General features: G+C 40.4%; 1 protein-coding gene across 2 annotated transcripts in view; it reads left to right on the forward strand.

The window, feature by feature from the left end:
- Window positions 1-20413, forward strand: part of prkd3 (protein kinase D3) — a 51929-nt gene that overhangs the window by 15638 nt on the left and 15878 nt on the right. Inside the window, exons 3-10 of one of the 2 annotated variants that reach the window (XM_042500652.2) lie at window positions 8976-9114; window positions 14696-14827; window positions 15776-15933; window positions 16845-17034; window positions 17985-18062; window positions 18147-18333; window positions 19631-19754; window positions 19980-20057. In XM_042500652.2, the coding sequence (XP_042356586.1) occupies window positions 8976-9114; window positions 14696-14827; window positions 15776-15933; window positions 16845-17034; window positions 17985-18062; window positions 18147-18333; window positions 19631-19754; window positions 19980-20057 (1086 nt within the window). Of the gene's footprint in view, window positions 1-8975; window positions 9115-14695; window positions 14828-15775; window positions 15934-16841; window positions 17035-17984; window positions 18063-18146; window positions 18334-19630; window positions 19755-19979; window positions 20058-20413 lie in introns of both variants that reach the window. The other variant, XM_042500651.2, reaches the window with a different exon arrangement.

Raw genomic sequence — 20413 nt, forward strand, 5'->3', positions numbered from 1 at the left:
ACATGCGCTTTGGGTGATTGCATCAAGGGTGGACAGCGCAAAACGCAAGTACCACAATGTTGCGCTGTGGTCCGATTGCTCAAACCCCTTTCTGAGGTGCTCTGGGACAAATAAACCACATATCTAATGCCTCCTGATGCATCCTCAACAAGCACGTTAACAGGAAAATACGTCACCAGTGCAGGATGTGGTGATTGTTTTGGTGGCAGCGTGCTAACGCTCTAGAACATGCCCATTTTAGGAGGCAAAAGTGATGCATGGCTGTCTCACATTTTGCGATATCTCCAGCTGTGCCTACATAACCACTAACATGATGAACAAGCATGCTAGTGAAGCAAGTAGTGAGAGTGTGGATGTAATATGTGGACGCAGGTGTGAATTGCAGTTTGTCTTAGCTGTGCGCTTGCGTTTGGATCACGAAAATGCACATTAATACCAGACGTAAACAGGCGTAAAATGTGTGTTGCATCCCAAAATGTTTCTCTTGTATGTTTTAATTCAAACAGCACCGTTATTCCTTGCTTCATATGAGGTTATAGAAGCTTTAATTTAGGGTTGCAACTAACTTCTTTTCTTTGTAGATTTTTTTCTGTTGAATATTTTCTAGATTAATCGATTAGCTGTGTGTTCCGAGAAGGTTGAAAAATGTTGATCAGTGTTTCCCAGATCCCAAGATGGCATCCTGAAATGTCTTGTTTTCTCCACAAGTTATTTTTTCATAGAGTAATAAAGAAACCTGAAAATATCTGTATCTAAGAGGCTGCAATCAGAGAATTTGGACTATTTTTTTGGAAAAGTTATTAAATAATGAATTGATTATCAAGTTACTTAATTTAAAAGTTGAAAACTAATCGATAAGTCAGTCAGTTGTTGCAGCTCTACTTTTATTTTCTTATTAGCAATCATTTTTTGTCTCTAAAGGTCACAGCAGGTTAAATAGTAATCTGGTCTTTGTGTGCTCTTGTGGTTGTTGTAGCACTGTGTAAGATTTTCTGTTTACTGCTGATTCCAGTCAGGTCATTCGGTTTGGAGCATTGACCCTCCTGGTAGAGTAGATGTTTACATTGAATTTACTTCATACATACATTACAACAAAGACATCTGTGCCATCAAAGTAAATTATTTATAAATCATGGAGCCAAATTGTATGGAAACTGTTAATGGAGGACCAAAAACACTTAACGCTGAGCAAGAGAATGGAAAAGCAGTGTTTCCAGTGTGCCCTTCTTTTGATGCCTCACTCCAAGTGACAAATGAATTACGTTTTTGCCCACTTCTAGTCATTGTGTAATTTGCTGTGCATGTGTCTCTTGTACCATGCTGGGTGGAAAACTTAGTTTGGTATTACATTAATAATATGTCATGAAAACAAACACAGTTCCACTGTTGACTTTAATAAATTAACACAGTTTTCCACACCGTGTTTGATGTGACTCGAACAAAGTAATTACACAGTTTCCCCCTCGAAGGTCCGTGTGAGCACGTAATTGGATTTTCCAATGCATTCATTTGACGACTTCTTGAAGTATATTTTCCTCTATTGTGGGCATTTACATACACCTCAAAGTCAAACAATGGTTTCCCCATTGTTTTGACATAAAAAAGTGTTTTCCTATTTGTGAAGGCCTCGCTATGGCTGAGTGGAACTTATGGTTTCATGACTTACTGTGGAGCATTCACCACATGTTGTCTATTAAATGTGCTGTACATCTAAACTCATCAAGTCAGGCTTGCAGTTATTTACCAAGTTTGAATGTATATGTAATTAAAGCCAACTTTCCTCTTATTTGTCTTGTTTTAAGGAGTTTGGAAGGGCTCTCCTCCAACAGAAACAAAGAGAAATTAGCATTTTGTCTCTTCGGTGGAGTGTGATCTATGTCATGGCACCATTAAAAAGTTGCAGGATTATCAGTCAATGGACTTATTTATCTAGTGAGAAAAAGCACCTTTTATCCTGCTGACCTTGTGACGGTCTTTATCTCGCCACCTCAAGCTAAAGGAACAACGGCCCCATGCCTCCTGACTCTGGTTCAGTGTTTCACGAGAACTTGTCACCTTGATGAAAATCTTGAATGTTTGCCATTTGCAGAGAGGTTAGATAATCCTCTGCTCTGCACTCTTAACACTGTAAAAGTACATTTTTACAGGCACCTCAGAATCAGGTGCTGAGTGAGAGACTTATTGACTTCAACACAGTTTCTCAGCTGAACTTTTGGATTCAAGGGTGAAAACTTGCCTTATGGTTTCCGTAACATTTTGTAGGTTTATTTCTCCCGGTGCACTGGAGAAATAAACGCCAAAGCAATAGATAAGTGCAAAACATTTACTATACCGGGTAAAAAAAGAGCTGTATGTTCAGTAATGTCTCATAGCATGACACCTAGATCATAAGTGTTTGGGAAAAATCAGGTCAACAAACTGAAATTGTGAAAACCTTTGGTTGGTGTTTTTAATGTAAATTCAAATTGACAGCTTACTATGTTTTCCCTTTTCTAAACTAATAGTTGTGCTGATTTGCTCTCTTAAGGTTTATACACTGTGCATCTGGCTGTGTTACATTAGTTTCTCACTGGGTAAAAATGAAGAATGGCATACTTCAGGCCAGTGAATCAGGATTATCAAAAACAAATCACATAACACTGTGATGCCAGAGATCACATGACAATCACACGGAATTACAAAACTGGCGTTTTCAAGTGCGTTCGCTTTGAAGAGTGTTTATGAAACGATCCATTGTTGGCACCCTAAAACGCTGTGTTGCTGTGGGTGAAAGGCTAACTTTGAAAACTGAGAAGAAAAAGACGCCGTTTAAATTCATCAGTGCAGAGTTGAAAGGAATAGTGGATTAATCAAATAAAATCCACAGAAAACAAGTATTTTGATAATCTATTTATTGTTTAAGTTGTTTTGTATAGGGCTGTCCCGAACAAGGGTGTCAGTTTTGTCAAATGACATGACAAATAGAGACTTTGTCAGCATCCAGGTTGCAATAACATTAGATTGATTTTCCAAGGAACTTGGCCTGTCACCAAGTTTATTTGTCCTTGTCCTTTATTTGTCCAGAATGACTAATAATTAATGTTGATGCATAATGAATTCTGTTGGATTTCTGTTTCTTTATTTATGGTTATTTGGGATTTTTGGAGTAATGGAAAAATAGAGCATTGGAATATTGATTTGGACATTGATTACCATGGCAACAATTGAAACTTAGAAGTACTGAAGCTTTTGGCTTGTAAGGGCTGACCTGAACGCTTCAAACAACATTTTCCAGTTCCAGCCTCTCAAATGTGAAATTTCTGCTTTTCCTCGTTATGAAATGATGTACTGAATTTCTTTTTGGATTGTTGGTTGAAAAACAAAGCAAGCTACGTCATTTTGAGCTTTATGAAACCGTTGCAGCATTTGTTTATTACTTTCAGAAGAATTTCGATTCCATTTTTTCCCTTCCAAATACCAATTCCAGTACCTGAATGTGCGAGTGCCATACCGAGTACTGATCTGAAAGCATTGCATTAAAAAAAAACCAAAATCAACAGCTGTATACTACTAACCCTGAAAGGACTTAAAGTGATTGCTATCATTGTTGTGTGGCTTTTGACTTGATTTGATTCAGCTTTATTGAAAAAAAATCTGATACTTGTGTTGCGTCCCAGGACGTCATCTGTTTCACATAAATACACATAAATACAAAAATACAAAACAACATGGCATACAGATAATGAAAGCACAACTTGCTTTGTAGAATACAGTTTTAGGGTGGCAAAGAATAATTGATTTACAGGAGAGCAGATGTTTTATTCCGGTATGAAGTAATAAATAATGTGGTATTAGATTGGTGCATTGACTTGTGTACTTGCCAATACTGATGCAGCATCTTTGGCAGTATCGGAGACATTCCCATTACTGGTATGGGAATTGGAGCAACTCTACTTTTTTCTGATATTTTATAGACCCAAGTGATGAAAAGATTAATCCGCATATGTGTACATGACCCTAAAAAGCATTTTCACTTCTTTTCTAATAAGAAAGATATCAAAGCAAAAAAAATCAAAACAAGTTTTTTCAGGTTTCAAAGGGTTAAACAGCTTGTGAAAGGCATCTAAATGCAGCACAAGAAAACTGGGGTCAGTTCAGGTTTCAAAGGGTTAACGAATATCATTGTTTACTTAACTGCACATGCATGTACAACCTTTAGCTCTTGCAGACTGATGTGGAGCAGGAAGATTTACTGTTACTGTCCTCCACATCTGTCTGGCCTGTTGCCAGACTAATAAAGGTGTGAGGCAGCCTGAGGTCAGGCAGCATACTTTTCCTTACAGTAATCACATGGCCATCTGTCAGAGCCTTTGCACCGCTCTCAACACTGCTTCCCTTTTGCCACCCACCTCAGCTACACATCACACATGCACAGAAACACAAATGTCTAACCGCAGGATCATGTGAGCGCTGTTCTGTCCCGACAAAAGCCTTTTATTGTCCCCCGTGTCTGAGTGCCTTCACACGTTGGTTTTGTGTTATTTTCCTGAAGAAATTCAGCAGAACATTCAGAACAAGACACAGCTTTTTTTCACTTGGTTTTAATGTCACATTGTGCATGGATGAGTTATGACTCATGAGTCATTTCCCTAATTTATCATTTTGAGCCTCACAATGCAGCCGATAGGACGAGCTATACAAGAGAAAGCATCAATATTTTTCAATGCCAAATGGCACACTCTGTTATTCAAACTAGACCATTTTTTCGTGGCTGTCTTAAGGTAATTTGTTTTTGGCTCCCAATGAAATAGGACCATATTTCAGATCTGTCCTTCTCACTGGCCCTCTCTCCCCCCGCATCACGTCCCCTCTTTCCTCTTCTCTCCTGCCTCTCACTCTCTTCCTTATAACAGGATTTAGCATATCAATGACGGATTAGTTCGTTTAACAAAAGCTTACTACTGCAAAGCCCCTTTCCACTCGTCTTTCCAGCCTGACTTGTGGACCTCACACACAGCTCCTCAGCGCTGGGGTCTTTGGTGTGCGTGTGTGGTCGCGGCTGCTCGGCTGAATGGATTTGCGTTTGAAGATGACAAAAGACATGCTTAGTCACTATGGGCTTCTGAGATGTATGCAGTAGCATGTGTGGCTGATGGTGTGTGAGGGTGCATATGTGCAAAGGAACATATGTGGAGGTTTGTTTTTACATGTGTGCATGCTGGGAGCTTGTGCGAAAAGGCTTTAAGCGCGCATGCACCCACAGGTTAGCCATCAATTATCACTTTATCAGTGTGATCTGAACAACATACTGTTTAAATGTGTCCTAAACCAGCCAAACTATTGTTCTTGTACCTCTGGCTTCCTCTTGCTTTACTGGGGCATGGAAAAAAGTAGTGTCCTCTGCCCTCGCAGCCATTACGTGCGGGCCTGCAGATGCTCCTGCTCTGGAATGGGACCCATTCTGTACAGTGGAAAGTGTTGCAGAAGGGTGCCAAGAGGAGTTGACTCCAGCTGGCTCGATATGGGCATCGACCCATGTGCGTGCAGGGTTCGAGAGCAGACAAGTGGAGGAAAACCTCACTGTGACACTGCAGCCGGCTCAGGAAGGATGCCCCCCCCCAGCGTGGTGTTGGTTTGAGCCATAATATATTAATCACCTTAGAGGGTGATAGGGTCTAGGAAATAGGTATGTCAGGCGGAGGGGGTGAGTTGGAAATGTTCCACTTTACAGGCACGTGCCATGTGTTGCAATCAGAGCAAATATTTCTGCTGTTAGCTTCTCATGTTTGGGTTTGCTATAGTTCTGATGCAGCGGAGATCATCTCCACACAGATTGATTGATGGTAGACTCCTATTTAACACATGGAAGGATGAGGGTGTCTCTATACGATGAGTTGTTGTCACAAAATATCCTCATTTGGCAAAAACACATGAACACTCAAACACACCACAGGCCCACAGTGTTTGCGAAGGCTTACTTCGAGTCTGCATCACAGCATTATCAACTCATCAGCATCATGGTGGTGAGGCATCTGTGTGACTGAGAGTATGCAGTGGCGCTACCAGAAATTTATCATGGGGTGGCCAGACGAGGCCACTGTAGATCTCGGGGTGGCACACTTAAACCAAAAGCCATAACTGAATTATTACTATGTCAATGTTAGAGTTAAGTAATTGCATACTGATATTACATGTTTTCTTATTTTACAATTAATTACTTATTATCTGATGTGTATAGACTAATACGTAAATTGTAAATTGGGTTAAACATTCATGCTCAAAGTTAAGTATTGAATAATTGCAGAATTCATAATAAGATGGCAGAACTATATCTATATCTATTAACCTTATGTAATAAAAGAGAAAAATATATAAACTTAAACAAAATAATAAATTTCTACGTACACACATGCACCCATACATTTATACTCAGTGCACACCATACACCATACGCTTGCATACAGCCGTGCATACATTTAAAATGGCATTAAAACAACATTATATGACACTAAAACATAAAGGAACAAACAAGAACCAAAACTTTTACTGAGAACAAGGCATCAAGTTTAGGGGAGACTATAGTTGCTACCCATAAAACACATTTTCATTCAGATATCGTGAAGTGAGTTAAGTTGTTCCTCAACAAAATTTTGCCTAACTTTGGAGAATTATTTAGCTCCCTTCCCGCCGACATGGTTGGTACCAGCAGATACCTTTAAGGCCAGATCAAAGGCCTAGTGTGTAGGATTTCATGACCTCTAGCTGTAATGTTTTAACGTCACGTCACGACCAAATGAAACTTATCCCCTGTGCCAAGCAAGTAGATATTAGATATAGATTGGTGGCCCATGACCAACCCCCCGATATCACACCCCATATTCATTGAGTGTATGTCAGTACATTGTGCAGCTATTGTCGAAAGCTTTCCAATGAATTGGACCTTGAATGGGCCTTTAAAAAAACAAATAATCCAATTATATTAAAAAAAAAACAACAACAAAACAAAACATATGGTCCATAATTTTACATAATATATACAAGCTTTAACCTCACACAACCTCAGTGCTCCCTTTTGGCATTGGTCACTCAAGCATTTATTGGGGTAATTTGGAGATGGAAATAATGCAGTAATTCAACACTCTCATTCCCTTAAAATTGAATTGCCATATTTATTCAGAGGGTCCACCCAAATTACATTAGAACACATTATTTTTCCTAATTATCCCTAGTAGAAATGAGCAATGCAAATAATTTGGGTTTTAAGATATCTGCCAGTGAGTAATCTACCTTCAGCCCATTATACTGGAGGTGAATTGGATATTTAATATCACATCTGGAACACTCAACAGCAGTGAGTCTTTCCAGAAACAAAATCCTGGTTACTGATTGGTCCAGCATGCTTTACATTACAGCCTCTGCAATGCAACTGTTGCATAATATGTGCACAGAGGAATATTGATGCTTCAGCAGCGTGTTCTTTTTTCTTAGAGTGAACCTATAGACAGTTCATGCTATTCTAAGCAGGATTGTTCATGGGAAAAACCCACAAGAAGCCATGTTATGTGTTATGATGTACTTTATTGATCCCTGAAGGGAACTTGCTCTCCTCCATTGGGAGATAAGAGTGTAACTTGGGAAAAAGGGAGACCTGGTCCTGTGTTGGAGTGTCTCTCTGTCCAACCAGTGGCTCAATCTGCTGCCTAAAAGACCAGATCAGGCTGCAGCAATCATCAGTTTCTGTGCAGAATTAAATTTTTGCCCTCTGACGCCTCATTCTTCTGGCTTTGTTGACATGAGTCATCTGATACACCCGTGTTTTCCTGAGCCATCAATCTGTCTTTTCTGTCTCTGTATCTGTGTTTCTTGGCAGTCGAGGGGCTCCAGGTGTCTTGTGCGTCCCGTGCCCAGACGCTTTGCCAGCCCCAGGTGCTCCTGGGTCGTGATGGCATTGTTCTATGTGGCCCATTGTGCGTGACCCTGGTTCAGGGGGAAGCAGCTGGTGGATCCTCCAGTACCAGTCCGCTTGGCACTGAGACTGGTCTCAAACCACAGTGTAAAATTACTGCGCCCCGTTTCGCACTTTGATACAAACCATGCAGGACAGCTCGGAACATCCATCTACTGTTGATCTGCTATTTCCGTACTGTCAGGTTTGCAAAGTGATGCTGTGCAGAACAGGAGAGCTGGTCTTCAAAACAGAAGTCTTCCATGTGCAAGCTTCAATTTTAAGTGTACAACAGATATTTGCATATATACTCTGTTGTTTTAATTTTGCCCTTTCCTCGTGTCAAGAACATCGCTCTCTAAGAGGCGATGTGCTGCCCTCAGAACAGGAAGTGACTCAGTATTGACTGGCGCTGCACTTCCTGCACGCTGATTCTCCTCTACTCCTCTCAGGATGTTTACCTCCTCCTCCTCCTCCTGCTTCCCCATCACCCACCCTCCTCTCCGCCCCCTTCCTCGATCACATGACTTTACGTAGGTGCACTCAGCTCCAGGTCAGTCCCGGCTTGTCTCGATTTAGTTTGGCTTGGCAGTGACGTTGACTGCTGAGTTGGGGGTCTTGGCCCTGCTGGATCCAGTTGACTTTTTCATTGTGTACACTTATTAAACAATAAAACTAATGCATTACTTCCTTCTTCTTCACTGAAGGGTCCTTTTAGTGTTATTTCCTCCTGCTTTATAGTGTGAGGGGAGGAAAGGACGTCTGAGCAGGACCTCTCTTCCTGAGCCACTAGGTTCAAAATACTCCCCATACTGATGGCAAAGTAAGCCACTGGAAATGACGTAATATAACTGTATGTGTGTGCCTGTGTGTATTTACTGGAGGTTTACTATGAAACAGATCATTCTTTGTCTCTTATTTGCTGTATCAGATTTGGACACACCACAGTGCATTAACATTACAGTTTCTGCTCACACATCACATCTGTCATTATTTATCATGCTTAGAACTTCGCTAATATCTTCCCTCATATATCTCTTCTTCTCCGCAGTTCCCAGAGTGCGGCTTCTTTGGCATGTACGACAAGATCTTGCTGTTCCGCCACGACTTAAATGACGAAAACATCCTGCAGAGGCTGACCTCGGCAGAGGACATCCATGAAGGAGACCTCATTGAGGTGGTGCTCTCTGGTATGTAGGCTGCAATGGAACTATACATGGATGCATACTGTCTCACCTTGTGTTAAATGGCTGTTGCACACTGTTTTTCTCCAGCATGCCAGTTTAACTAGAACGTGAACATTTAAATTTGTTAGGTCTGAATTGCCATAAACATTTAATATGTTTTTATTTATCCACCTATTAATTTATAGTCAAAGTCAAAGTGAGTCAGCCTCTTCTGCATGAAACTCCACATTTCTGATGTTAAACCTACTTCTGAACCTAATTCTTTCTTTCTATCTGTTTGCAAAATGTAGATTAGCTCATTCTAAAATCTATTTTTCTACATAAAGCCTACCTCTGCACAGGGCCACATTGGCACATACTATCTAACTGAACTTGACCTGCAATGCTTGAATAAGTAAATTATGATTTGTCCAAAATTCTTAAATTTGGTCAAAAATGATCTTGAAAAGCATGAAAAAGCATTAAATTTAAGCGTCTAATACATGTAGACACCCTGGTGAACAAAGTAGTACTAGAATGAATCACTACTTAGCATTTTTGTGAAAGAAAAAAAAAACATTGACTCAACAGACCTTTGTGGACTATTGCTCTTGGCAAATTCAAAAGTACAAAATGAACAAGAGGTTTAAATCACACAGTCTCAAGAGTTTAAACCTCTTAATATGAAAATCTAAGATATTCAGAGGAGATAGCCAAAGTTATTTGGATATCTTCATGAAGGGCGTAGGGTCAGGGGGGTATTGGGACATATTTTTTAGCTGTTGAAAGCAGTAGCTTCATATCAGCTGCTTACATGAAAAATGCTTAATTTGAATTACGGGACAGAAACACAGCCGAAGATTTGTGACATATCTGACCTGTGTATTTACAGTGGTTGGGTACTGATGGCGTTGCGGTTTTATAGTGCTTAGCAGTATTGCCTAACAGGCTTGGGCCCTTTTGTGTGGAGTTTCTCCTCATGTCAGCGTTGGTTTTCCTACAGTTCTCTGGATTCGTGTCACAGTCCGAAGACATGCAGGTTAATTGGTGACTCTAAATTGGCCGTAGGTGTGAATGTGAACATGAATGGTTGTCTATCCCTATGTTTCTGCCTTGTGATAGTCTGGCGACCTGTCCAGAGTGTGCCCTGCCTCTAGCTCAAGGTCAGCTTGGATAAGCTCCAGCCCCCCGCAACCCTCAACAGCATAAATGGTTATAGATACTGATCAAATGAATGGGCTCAGAACACGATTCTTTTAAGGGTTTGAATAATGTTAGTATTACCGAATACTGATTCACTTTAAATCCATTTGTGCCAGATGCCAATACCTGCATCTTGGTGAGAACGCTCGGTTTGGTTAAGAGGTGGAAGGGCAGCAAAGTGCCTCGCAGCTTACAAGCCAACCATGAAGCTTCGAGGCCGGCTGCAGAGCTTTTCTGAGCCGTCTGATATGACATCAAACAGGAGGCACAAGTACCTGACTGCTGCAGCGCCGATCTGCCACAATAGTTCTGGCGTCTGGTCGATTCCCTTTTCTATATTATTTTAGTTACAGTCTCGTATCACTGCTATAGAAGCGGACACACATGCACATGCACACATACAGACAGACGGACAGAGACAAAAGATTAGCTCTGTAAGTGATAAATGAGAGGAGCAGAATTGCTTTTTAGTCTATGTCACCACTGCAGCTTTTTCAAAAATTTAATTTTTGGTACTACAGGGACAGAAAAGGACTGAAAAAAGATACTGTTGGGTAGAGGTACTGGCATTGGTTCAAATGTGAACAGTACCAAACCCTAATATGTAGAAAAGTGGAAAAAAAAGTGTTGTAATTGGTCACTCTGGACAGTTTCTTGTTTATCTTCTTATGCTCATGTCAGTTAAATCACTAGCAAAGATTGTCCAATGAACCTTGGACTTAAGGTTTTGCTTCTTTAGACTTCCAAAACAGGAGGAAAATGGACATAAAACTCTACCAAGCAGGACAAAACCAAGTGTGTTAAAGTCCAAACAATGGTCTAAGACTAATAAACCAGAGGAAGCTGCATGTGTTCCATTTTCTGCGTCTAGTCATAGTTGACACACCTTCCAGTAAACACAGCCTGTGGCGTCTTCTTCAAGGGCACTTCAGTGGGTCAGAGTCCTTCGCTGCTGAAATGAAATGTTTTTCTTGGATAATTTGTTGTTGTTGTTGTTGTTGTTGTTGAATGACTGTAACTGAATCACCAAAACTCCACTCACTTATTTTTTATATTGTGATAAATTAGTTTTCTCTTCCCTCATCAAAGTTTCCATCAAAGTGTCCACCTTTTCTAGTGTGTTTGGTTTTTCTCTGTCATTTCCTGCGATGAATGATTCATCTTCCTGTGCACTGCAGAGACCAACAAACGGCTTAGAGTATCTGTTCGGCTCTAATCTGTTCTCCTGCTCCATCTGTCTCCACTGGGAAGCACCTGACACCACCTGTGCCGAATATCTCCCCCTCTCTCCTGGGCTGAGAGTATTGTTTGCGGGGATTTAGACTGGGGATGATTGTATAGGTTCAGGATCTGAGGATACTGCAGGCATCAGGGCTGAGGAATGTAGACTAAAGACTGGAGAACTTCCTTCTTTTTGTTTCTGACTGTCTGTGTTTGTCTTGCGCTCCCTTTTGTGTCAGTCTTTGTCGCTCTCGTTACCGCCTTGCTTTCCCTCTTTCTAATCCCTCCTACCTCAACAAATCCATCCGCAGGTGTAAGCTCCAGCAGTGGGGCTTGACAGTTTATAGCCTCAGATATACCTGATAAAAACCGCCATAGAAGATCTCAGATTTGCTACACATGCAACACACATGCTGTTTTTTTTAATTTCAACTAACACTCAATAAACTTGGCTTTCTCCACGAGAGGGGCTTTGCGTGTCAGACACTTGATCTTTGTTTGAGAAACACGAGCTGAGAGATCCGCGTTCCCAAGCCCTTCATTTGGTTCAGAGAAAATATGAGCTTTTTTTTTTTTTTTTTACCGCCCCGCAATTTGTCTCCTGTCATCTTCCGTTCAGTTTTCCTTAACCAACCTGTTGTTGGATTCTGCGGCTGTGGGAGAGGGACGGTCTGAATATCTCTCTTGCTGAGAGAGGGAGGCAGAAGTGGCTTTTTCTTGGCTGTGGGCTCAAAGAAGAGGGTTTGTTTTCCCTGCAGTAAGTGATTGTAGTAGACCCGCCGAGTGTAAACATGCTCTGATGTGCGGGGCGGCCCCGGACACGGTGGACACTGCGCAGGCCATCTCGGCCCATGAGGTTTGAGGCTTGGCCTGACCGATTGTCCCTTTGTTCTCCTTTTCACTCCCTTAAAAATTCCCACCCACAAGCTCCTCATTCACCACTGCTGGCAGTGTGAAATTGATATTTTACAATACCTTCTGTTTGTCATAATGGCAAACTTGTTTTTTATCAGATGGAAACTTGTGGCCTCCAAATAGAAACTCTGCCGCCTCAAAGCAAACAGATAGCGCATTCATGTGAGCCTCTCCGCTCGTGAGAAGTGCTGCGAAAAACAACGCGTTGAGTTTATGTTTGGTGTTGTTTGATGCTAATTTGCACGACGAGCATTACATAACGCCGCGGCTGCTGAGAAGCAGCCAGTTGTTTTGAAAGCCGTGTGTGAAAAGGCCCATGAATGCCGCCTTTCATGCGTTTGTGCCAGGGAGCTATGTTCGCCCCATAACATGTGACCTGCTTGAGCTCTTTCTTCTCTTTCAAATGAAACCCAATCTGCAAAAATCACCCCAAAAGCCATCCGATTTCTCTGGAACGGAAAAAAATGTGGCTTGGGTATTAATGTTGTTGTATAAATATGAATACCTCAGATGATTTAATAGCAGCGATTCCAAGAAGTGAGTTAACCCCTTTGAGTGTTCTTGTGCTGCGTTCAGATGCCTTTCAAATTAATTTAAAGCTTTGACACACAAGCAAACTGGTTTGATGTCTTTTGAAAACATGACTAAAACAGCAATGAGCAACTTGACAAGAGGTGTCCTAAAAATGACGAATTAGGAAAAGGTGACCTGAAAATGAGCTTTAACAGAGAAAAAGATTGTTAGAAGGTAAAAATGATAATAATAATAATAATAATAATAATAATAATAATAATAATTATAAAACAAGGAAAATGTCGTGACAAATATACATTTACAATATTATTTTTCTAATTATTCTTGACTATTTGATCTATATATTTAGAATTCTTTTGTTTGTTTGTTTGTTTTTACCCTTTTTTTTGTTTTTGCACTCTTTTTAACCTTTTTTTGTTCTTTAGGGTTAGGGTTAGGTTTTTTTTTTCTTTCCTTATTTTGGTAAATTTCACAAATTTTTCTTGTTATTTGTAACATCTTCCTGTGTTTTTGAAAGAAATCAAGCCAATTTGCTCAGGTTTTAAATTATGAACATTTTTACTTTATTTTTTTGGTTTGGGTCAGGGTTAGAGTTAGGGTTGACCCTAAAATTGGGCCTCTCCCCACCCTGCTTTGGAAATGTTGCATCGTTGTGTCAAATGAACAGATCACATTGATTTAGTGTGACTTACTTTTATTGCCCGTGAGGATTTCTGTGACATCTTAAGTGGTTTCTTTTGCTCCAAATCTTAAATTGATTTCTTGCTCAAAGGATGTTCTCTCTGTTCTTTATACAGAGCAGATTCTGAGCAAAGGAAGTATTATGTTTTTTTTTTTTTCCTTCTGGCCACATGTCATATTTGTTGTTCAAGTCTGCAGCTGAGAATGTCCTCAGTTATCCAAATGTGTTTGGTTGAATCACCTCAAAGGGAAATGAACTAACACACATACACACACTATGACATCACCATCACCACTGCACAGGTTTTGCTGCTTAACCCCCAGTGTAAAGATTAACCCTCGTTGGTCACTGTGGCCCAATAAATGATTGCACAGCTCTGAAGCTTCAGTTGCACACACAGGTTTTGGCAGCAGTCACCTTCACGTCTTACTCATCTTCACATCTTTGATGATTCACAGCCGTGATTAACCAACACTGGCTTCCAACAATGAGCTCAGTGTGTGTGTTTGACACACAACAGTGGAGACATGAAGGAAAAAGAAGAGAGAACAGGAAGAGGGAGGCGTCCACAGCTCTGTTGGTTTTCATGTTATGTTGTTAATAACAAAGATGAGCTGATATAACAGGATCATTCAGCATTTTTCTGCTGTCTCGTGGGTGTGCCCTATCACTTTATTTTATACATGGGATGATGAAATTGGAATAGTGTGTTTGCAGATGTGGCGCCCTCTACTGCAGCAGTTCAGACACAGCATTTACATTATATCAGACATTTATTTGTTTGTATCAGTGCACTTGCAGAGAGAATCTCAGCTCTCGTAAATATTTTTTTGTCTTTCCAGACACATATTGTGTGAAACTGTATATTGTCTTCAGTATTGTTTTAATATTAGAAAAACTGTGTGAAATAGATGCCAAATATATGTGATAAATAGCTTCTCTCTTCTCCCATTTTTTCTTTCAGTTCTTCAGTTGTTATTTTCAGACTGTTTTCCAGATTCATTTTGCTTTTGCCGGCTTTTGGTTGTGACACTTGTGTATTGTTTCTAGCTCAAGCCACAGTTGAAGACTTCCAGATCCGACCCCATGCCCTTTATGTCCACTCCTACAAGGCCCCCACCTTCTGCGATTACTGCGGAGAGATGCTATGGGGTCTTGTCCGGCAGGGGCTCAAATGTGAAGGTCAGACACACACACACACACACACACACACACACACACACACACACACACACACACACACACACACACACAAAAACATCTTGAATACTAGAAAACCTGTGTGTCAATGCCTATGAATTAAACAAATCCCAGACAGTTCAGAGTGTCTCAGGGACAGGATCTCTGTTATTCCCCCTACAGCCCTTCCTCCTCTCACTCCTCTCTCTTCTCAGTTTAATTTAATTCAGTTCAAAGGGGCTTTATTACCATGGGAAACATAAGTTCGCCAAGCAAGTGTGAAAAAAAAAACAAAAGAATGTACGTACGATAAGTAAAGATCTATTGGAATGTGGAAATGTTCTCGTTTTTCTTGCATTTTGAATGTATAACAATCTTTTGAACATGTCCACTACTGAAAAATGTGCTACTAACCATGAAAAAAGGTCGTCGTTGTCATGTTATATTTATCTTTAAATAAAAATGTAAAGTTTTATGCCCTCTATGTCAACCCCCTCAAGTATCAAAAATAGTGTAGAATGTTGATATTTTTCAATATATTATTTTAAAAGTTAGACATATCAGTATCCTGACAACACTATTTCCAATTGCCACATACATACAAGAAAACAAGAAATATTTGGCACTGCACCCAGTCAAATGCTTGACATTCAGTTTGAAATCACAGCACATTGGTCCTCGTTTGATCAGATCTGACTTGCACTCTTTAATTTTCTTGTCATTTGGACTGCATTTGAAGTCCCCTCTGGCTGTAAATTAAATTTAAGTCATTGATTTATTAACCACTGAAACATTCATAGTCATAAATTCTCCTTTCCAGGCCTGCTTATCATCACGTGGCTGATTTATGGAATGAAATGATGATCCCATTTTCACCTCACAGGCTGATGTATTGTGTTGGATTTTTTTCTGCCTTTTTGTTTGTGACTGTTGTCTTTTTCATGTCTTCAGGATGTGGGCTAAACTACCACAAACGCTGCGCTTTTAAGATCCCAAATAACTGCTCTGGTGTCAGGAAGAGACGATTGTCCAATGTCTCACTGCCTGGACCCTCCCTCTCTGTTCCCCGACCGGCACCTGCTGAAAATGCCGTGGTCGTCCTGGATGAGGTGAGTTCTGATTGGTGGACATTTTAATTGCTTATGTGGATAGAAATTAGGAAAGCCTCTGAAGAGGACTGTGAAAAGTTGGAAAGACATCACTGTGTGCTTATCCTCTGAATGAACGGGTAATGATTTTTATCCACACGAATAAAACGAGCTGGCTAGAGTTTAGACGTCATCCTAAATCAGACACGGAGCCAGGTGACGTGGCCAAGAATGTGAGGCAGTCAATCCGCATGCTGCTCACAAGCTTTTGTCTCGACTGTTAAACGTGTCTAAACTTATCAAATTTGGCTCTTATTCCGCGGGTGAATCTCCTGGGCCCTGTTGTAGAATACCACTGATGCAGAAAATTGAATTGAGCTGCACGGAGCTCTGCGGAGTGATCCTTGGCGAGGTCTTATGAAACAGCTTTTGCATAAGCCTGCACTGGAATATTCCCCTCTTGTCTGTGTCCCCACGAAAGGTCATCAGGAAATGTAATTATGCTAATGACATTAAAAGACCAAGTTTATGTATCGACTCACTTATGAAGATGAAGAAAGCTTCCTCCCCCATTTCTGACAGGAGCTTCCAGGCTGCTTGATTTATTCATATAGAATCAGAACTAAGCGCTCATATGTGGTAAAACATGACAAACCTAATAAATGTCTTTCCACCACTGGGATTGTGTTAACTATGCAAAGTCATGCTAACTCAGTATGACAGATTTCTTTTTCCTTTTCCTGCAATTTCTTTCTCTTCTTCTACTGCCATGTCATCATTCACTCTGTCTTTCCCTATCACTCAAATACTCCCTTTGAGGCTGTTGTTCTTTTATTTCTTCCTTCATTTCCTTCCTGCATATGGTTTTTAATTCTTCCCAACGTCCCTCTGTCTTCTTTTTTTTATTTCCATCTCTCCAACCTCCGCAGCAGAGGTCCCATCAGGAGGCAGGGAAGCGGATCCTGTCCTGGAGCGGCAGGCCCATCTGGATGGAGAAGATGGTGCTGGGACGGGTTAAGGTGCCGCACACCTTCGCCATTCACACCTACACCCGTCCCACTATCTGTCAGTACTGCAAGCGTCTGCTCAAGGGTCTCTTTCGCCAGGGCATGCAGTGCAAAGGTAGGACTACACACAAATTGTGTTTCAAAGACATTGTGGTCGTTCTTAGAAGATTAGTATTTGTGTTTACTTGTTTGATTTTTATGTCTCTGTGGCATCTCTGGCCAAAGGAATTATGTTCGTGGGTTGTTCCACAGGGAAATTGCCAGAAATTGGACACAAACATCTACTTGGACTCAACAATGAACAGATTAGATTTTGGTGATCAAAGGTTAAAGGTCAACGCCACTGTGATCTTGTCCTTCTTGTCATTCTTGTGCACACGATATTTCAACAACACCTTGACAAACTTTTTTCAAATTAGGCACTAACATCCACTTGCGATTTTGGCGTTCAAAGGTTAAGGTCACTGATATTGCGTCAATCCCATTCTTGTGAATGTGATATCTAAAGAAAACGTGTAGGGAATCTCCCAAAATTTGGCAAACGTTCCCTTGGCCTGATTAGAATTTGGTGGTCAAAGGTCATTGTGATCTCACAAACATGTTGTTGACCATAACTCAAACATTCATATGCTAATTCTGACAACAGTTTACACTAACGTCTAATCAAATAAAATGATGAAGTGATGGCATTTTCGGTCAAATGTCAACTTTACTGTGACATCATAATGTTCTGTAAAAACACTTTTCTGGATATAATTCAACGCCATAACTCAGCAACAGAAGGGGAGACATTTGGTCGGATACTGAATTGTTGACACTAATCTTCGGTATGCACTCCGAAACTGTGCTGATTGAATCTTCTCTGCTGCCTGGTTAAAGATGTCTTTGAAGCAACCACATTTTTGAATATGTAGCTTCTTTGCAGTAACGTCAATACTTTTTTCAGCTGTCATGGTTACATATTAGTGTGGACAGAAATGGATGTAAACTGTAACTGCAGCTTGACTAGTTTGTGGAGGTCTACAACTGCAAGGCAATAATTCTAGTTTTTATTTCATCTGTCAGATTGCAGATTCAACTGCCATAAACGATGTGCTTCAAAGGTACCTAGAGACTGTTTGGGGGAGGTGGACTTCAATGGAGGTAGGTTCTGCATCCAAGTTCACACTCCTAGTAGAATATGTCTCATAATTTCGTAATATTTGCTTATTTTATGTACGTGTGTAGAGCCAGCCAGCCCTGGTCCAGACTCAGACACTACCATGGATACTATGGAGGTGGACAGTGGTGATATGGACGTTGGCAGAGGACTGGATGACCCAGAGGAACCCTCCACCCCAGATGAGAGGATGTTTGACATGGATTCTCCCTTACTGGATAGAGAGAAGGACGAAGAGCCCATCAAGACTATTAGGTATGAAGATGTTGATTTAAAGTGGGTAACTTTTGTTAAAAACAAAAACTTAAACAGTTATTTATTTATTTATTTTTTTATAAAAGTTACCAACTCCTGCTTTACATATCCACATTTTCATCACTAGTACACCATTCAGAGACAAATATTTTGGCTGGTAATGTGCCATTGTGGGTTTTCTGTTGATGAAAAGTAGGTGGCACTGTTTACTTTGTTGGCTAACACTGCTTATGCCAGCTACCCAATTCTGTGGCCATTTTATTAGGTACCGTCTAGTACAATATTTTCAACTGTTCTGCCATAAAGTTTACTTTAATGATGCCTATAATGTTCAGTTTATTTGACACTGTCTTAGAGGTAGCAATTTAATTACATGTTAAGCATTGAGGTCATAGTTAGTGGTGGTGTCTGGGCAATATTATATTACGAGGTGTTTCTAATATTACCTCCCTCAAAAATGCAACTGGACAGAGAATCTCAACTTTATTTTTACACATACTTCCCAAATAATGGGTTTAGGTTTTAAATATTATAGCAATAAAATGTTATTAAACCAAAAATAACAGTTCTGTTTTCATTTGAGGGTCATTGTAAATGATACTAATGATAACTCTGTAATGCTGTGATAATAATAGTTTGTGAGACTGTTATTGTACCATTAATATCTCATGCTGTTGCAACCCCATAGAAAGGGCAAAAAATTAGAAACACCTCTCAAGATATTCCAGTAGTCCAGTACAACATAACTACTGCAAACTAAAACCTCAATAATAAACATGTAATTAAATGTACACATTCTTGACAATTTCAACAGAAGTTAAATATTTTAAACCTCATCAAAGTAGAATTACATTAGAATGTATAAGTGCACCTAAGAAAGTCACTACATATGACATTTTATTGTGAAGTTGTGAAGAGTGATAGGAAATGAGAGAAGGGGAAGACATGCAGCAAAGGTCACCAGCCTGATGCAAACCAGGGACTTTGCAGTATGTTTTAAACCACCAGGTCTAACTGCCCAATTCTTATGTTTATTCTACAGCGGCAGTGTGCGTTTTATGTTTCCAGTAGTGTTACCACTGCTGCAAACATAAAATGCATCACTTCCTGTACAGGATTTCTGTCAGGAAAGACCTACCAGACACTGGGTGGTTAAAAAAACAAATATAGAAAATTTCATGAGCTGCCTACAAGTCAATTAAAATGTAACCTGTTACGGTTTTATACTATTTAGCCCTGAAGAGTGAGTAATTGCCATATTTATTCATTAATTTTGTGTGTGTGTGTGTGTGTCTAGCCCTTCTACCAGCAGCAACATCCCTCTGATGCGGGTGGTCCAGTCCATCAAACACACCAAGAGGCGGAGCTCCACTGTGGTGAAGGAGGGCTGGATGGTTCATTATACGAGCAGGGACAACCTGGTAAGACTGATAACCCCAAAAAGCCCAACAAAGGAGCCCAGTCTGAAATGGGCCGTGCTTAGCCTGTATGCTGGGGAAAACTCCTTCTCCAAAGCTGTTCACATGTGTTGAATTCAGCACAGAAGGTATTTTCCTCATGAAACTTTAAAGTGGTGTTAACATCGGTAGGTGATGTGTGTTTTGTCGTTTGGACTCACTCAGTGCTCGTTTTCTTTTCTTGAACAGCGGAAGAGACATTACTGGAGGCTGGACAGCAAGAGTTTGAGTCTCTTCCAGAATGACACCGGAGCCAAGTTCTACAAAGTAAGCATAAAACTATCATCTCTGCCTTGTTCTTGGAAAACCATGTCTCGTCCCCCCACATCAAAACACAAAGAAACATTTATTAAACTGTCAGAGAGCGGAGCAGCTTAATGCTAATTGATTTAATGTTGAAGTTCACAGTGAATAATATCTTTGAAGCCCCCACTTTAGCACCATAATATTGTAAATTACACTACTTTCTCATGATTCAGACGTGATGATGTTGAAGGCGTATATCATATTCATGTTTGAATATTGTCTGCCACACTTATGAAGTATGTTAATACAATCTAACCAGTAGCAGCTGCGTGACTCAGCTTCGGGGCGCTTGCGTTGCAACTGTAAACTACCCTGAG

The sequence above is a fragment of the Plectropomus leopardus genome, chromosome 14 (assembly GCF_026936395.1).
Source record: "Plectropomus leopardus strain MGB_pleo_1.0 chromosome 14, ASM2693639v1, whole genome shotgun sequence".
In the NCBI taxonomy this organism is placed as follows: domain Eukaryota; kingdom Metazoa; phylum Chordata; class Actinopteri; order Perciformes; family Serranidae; genus Plectropomus; species Plectropomus leopardus.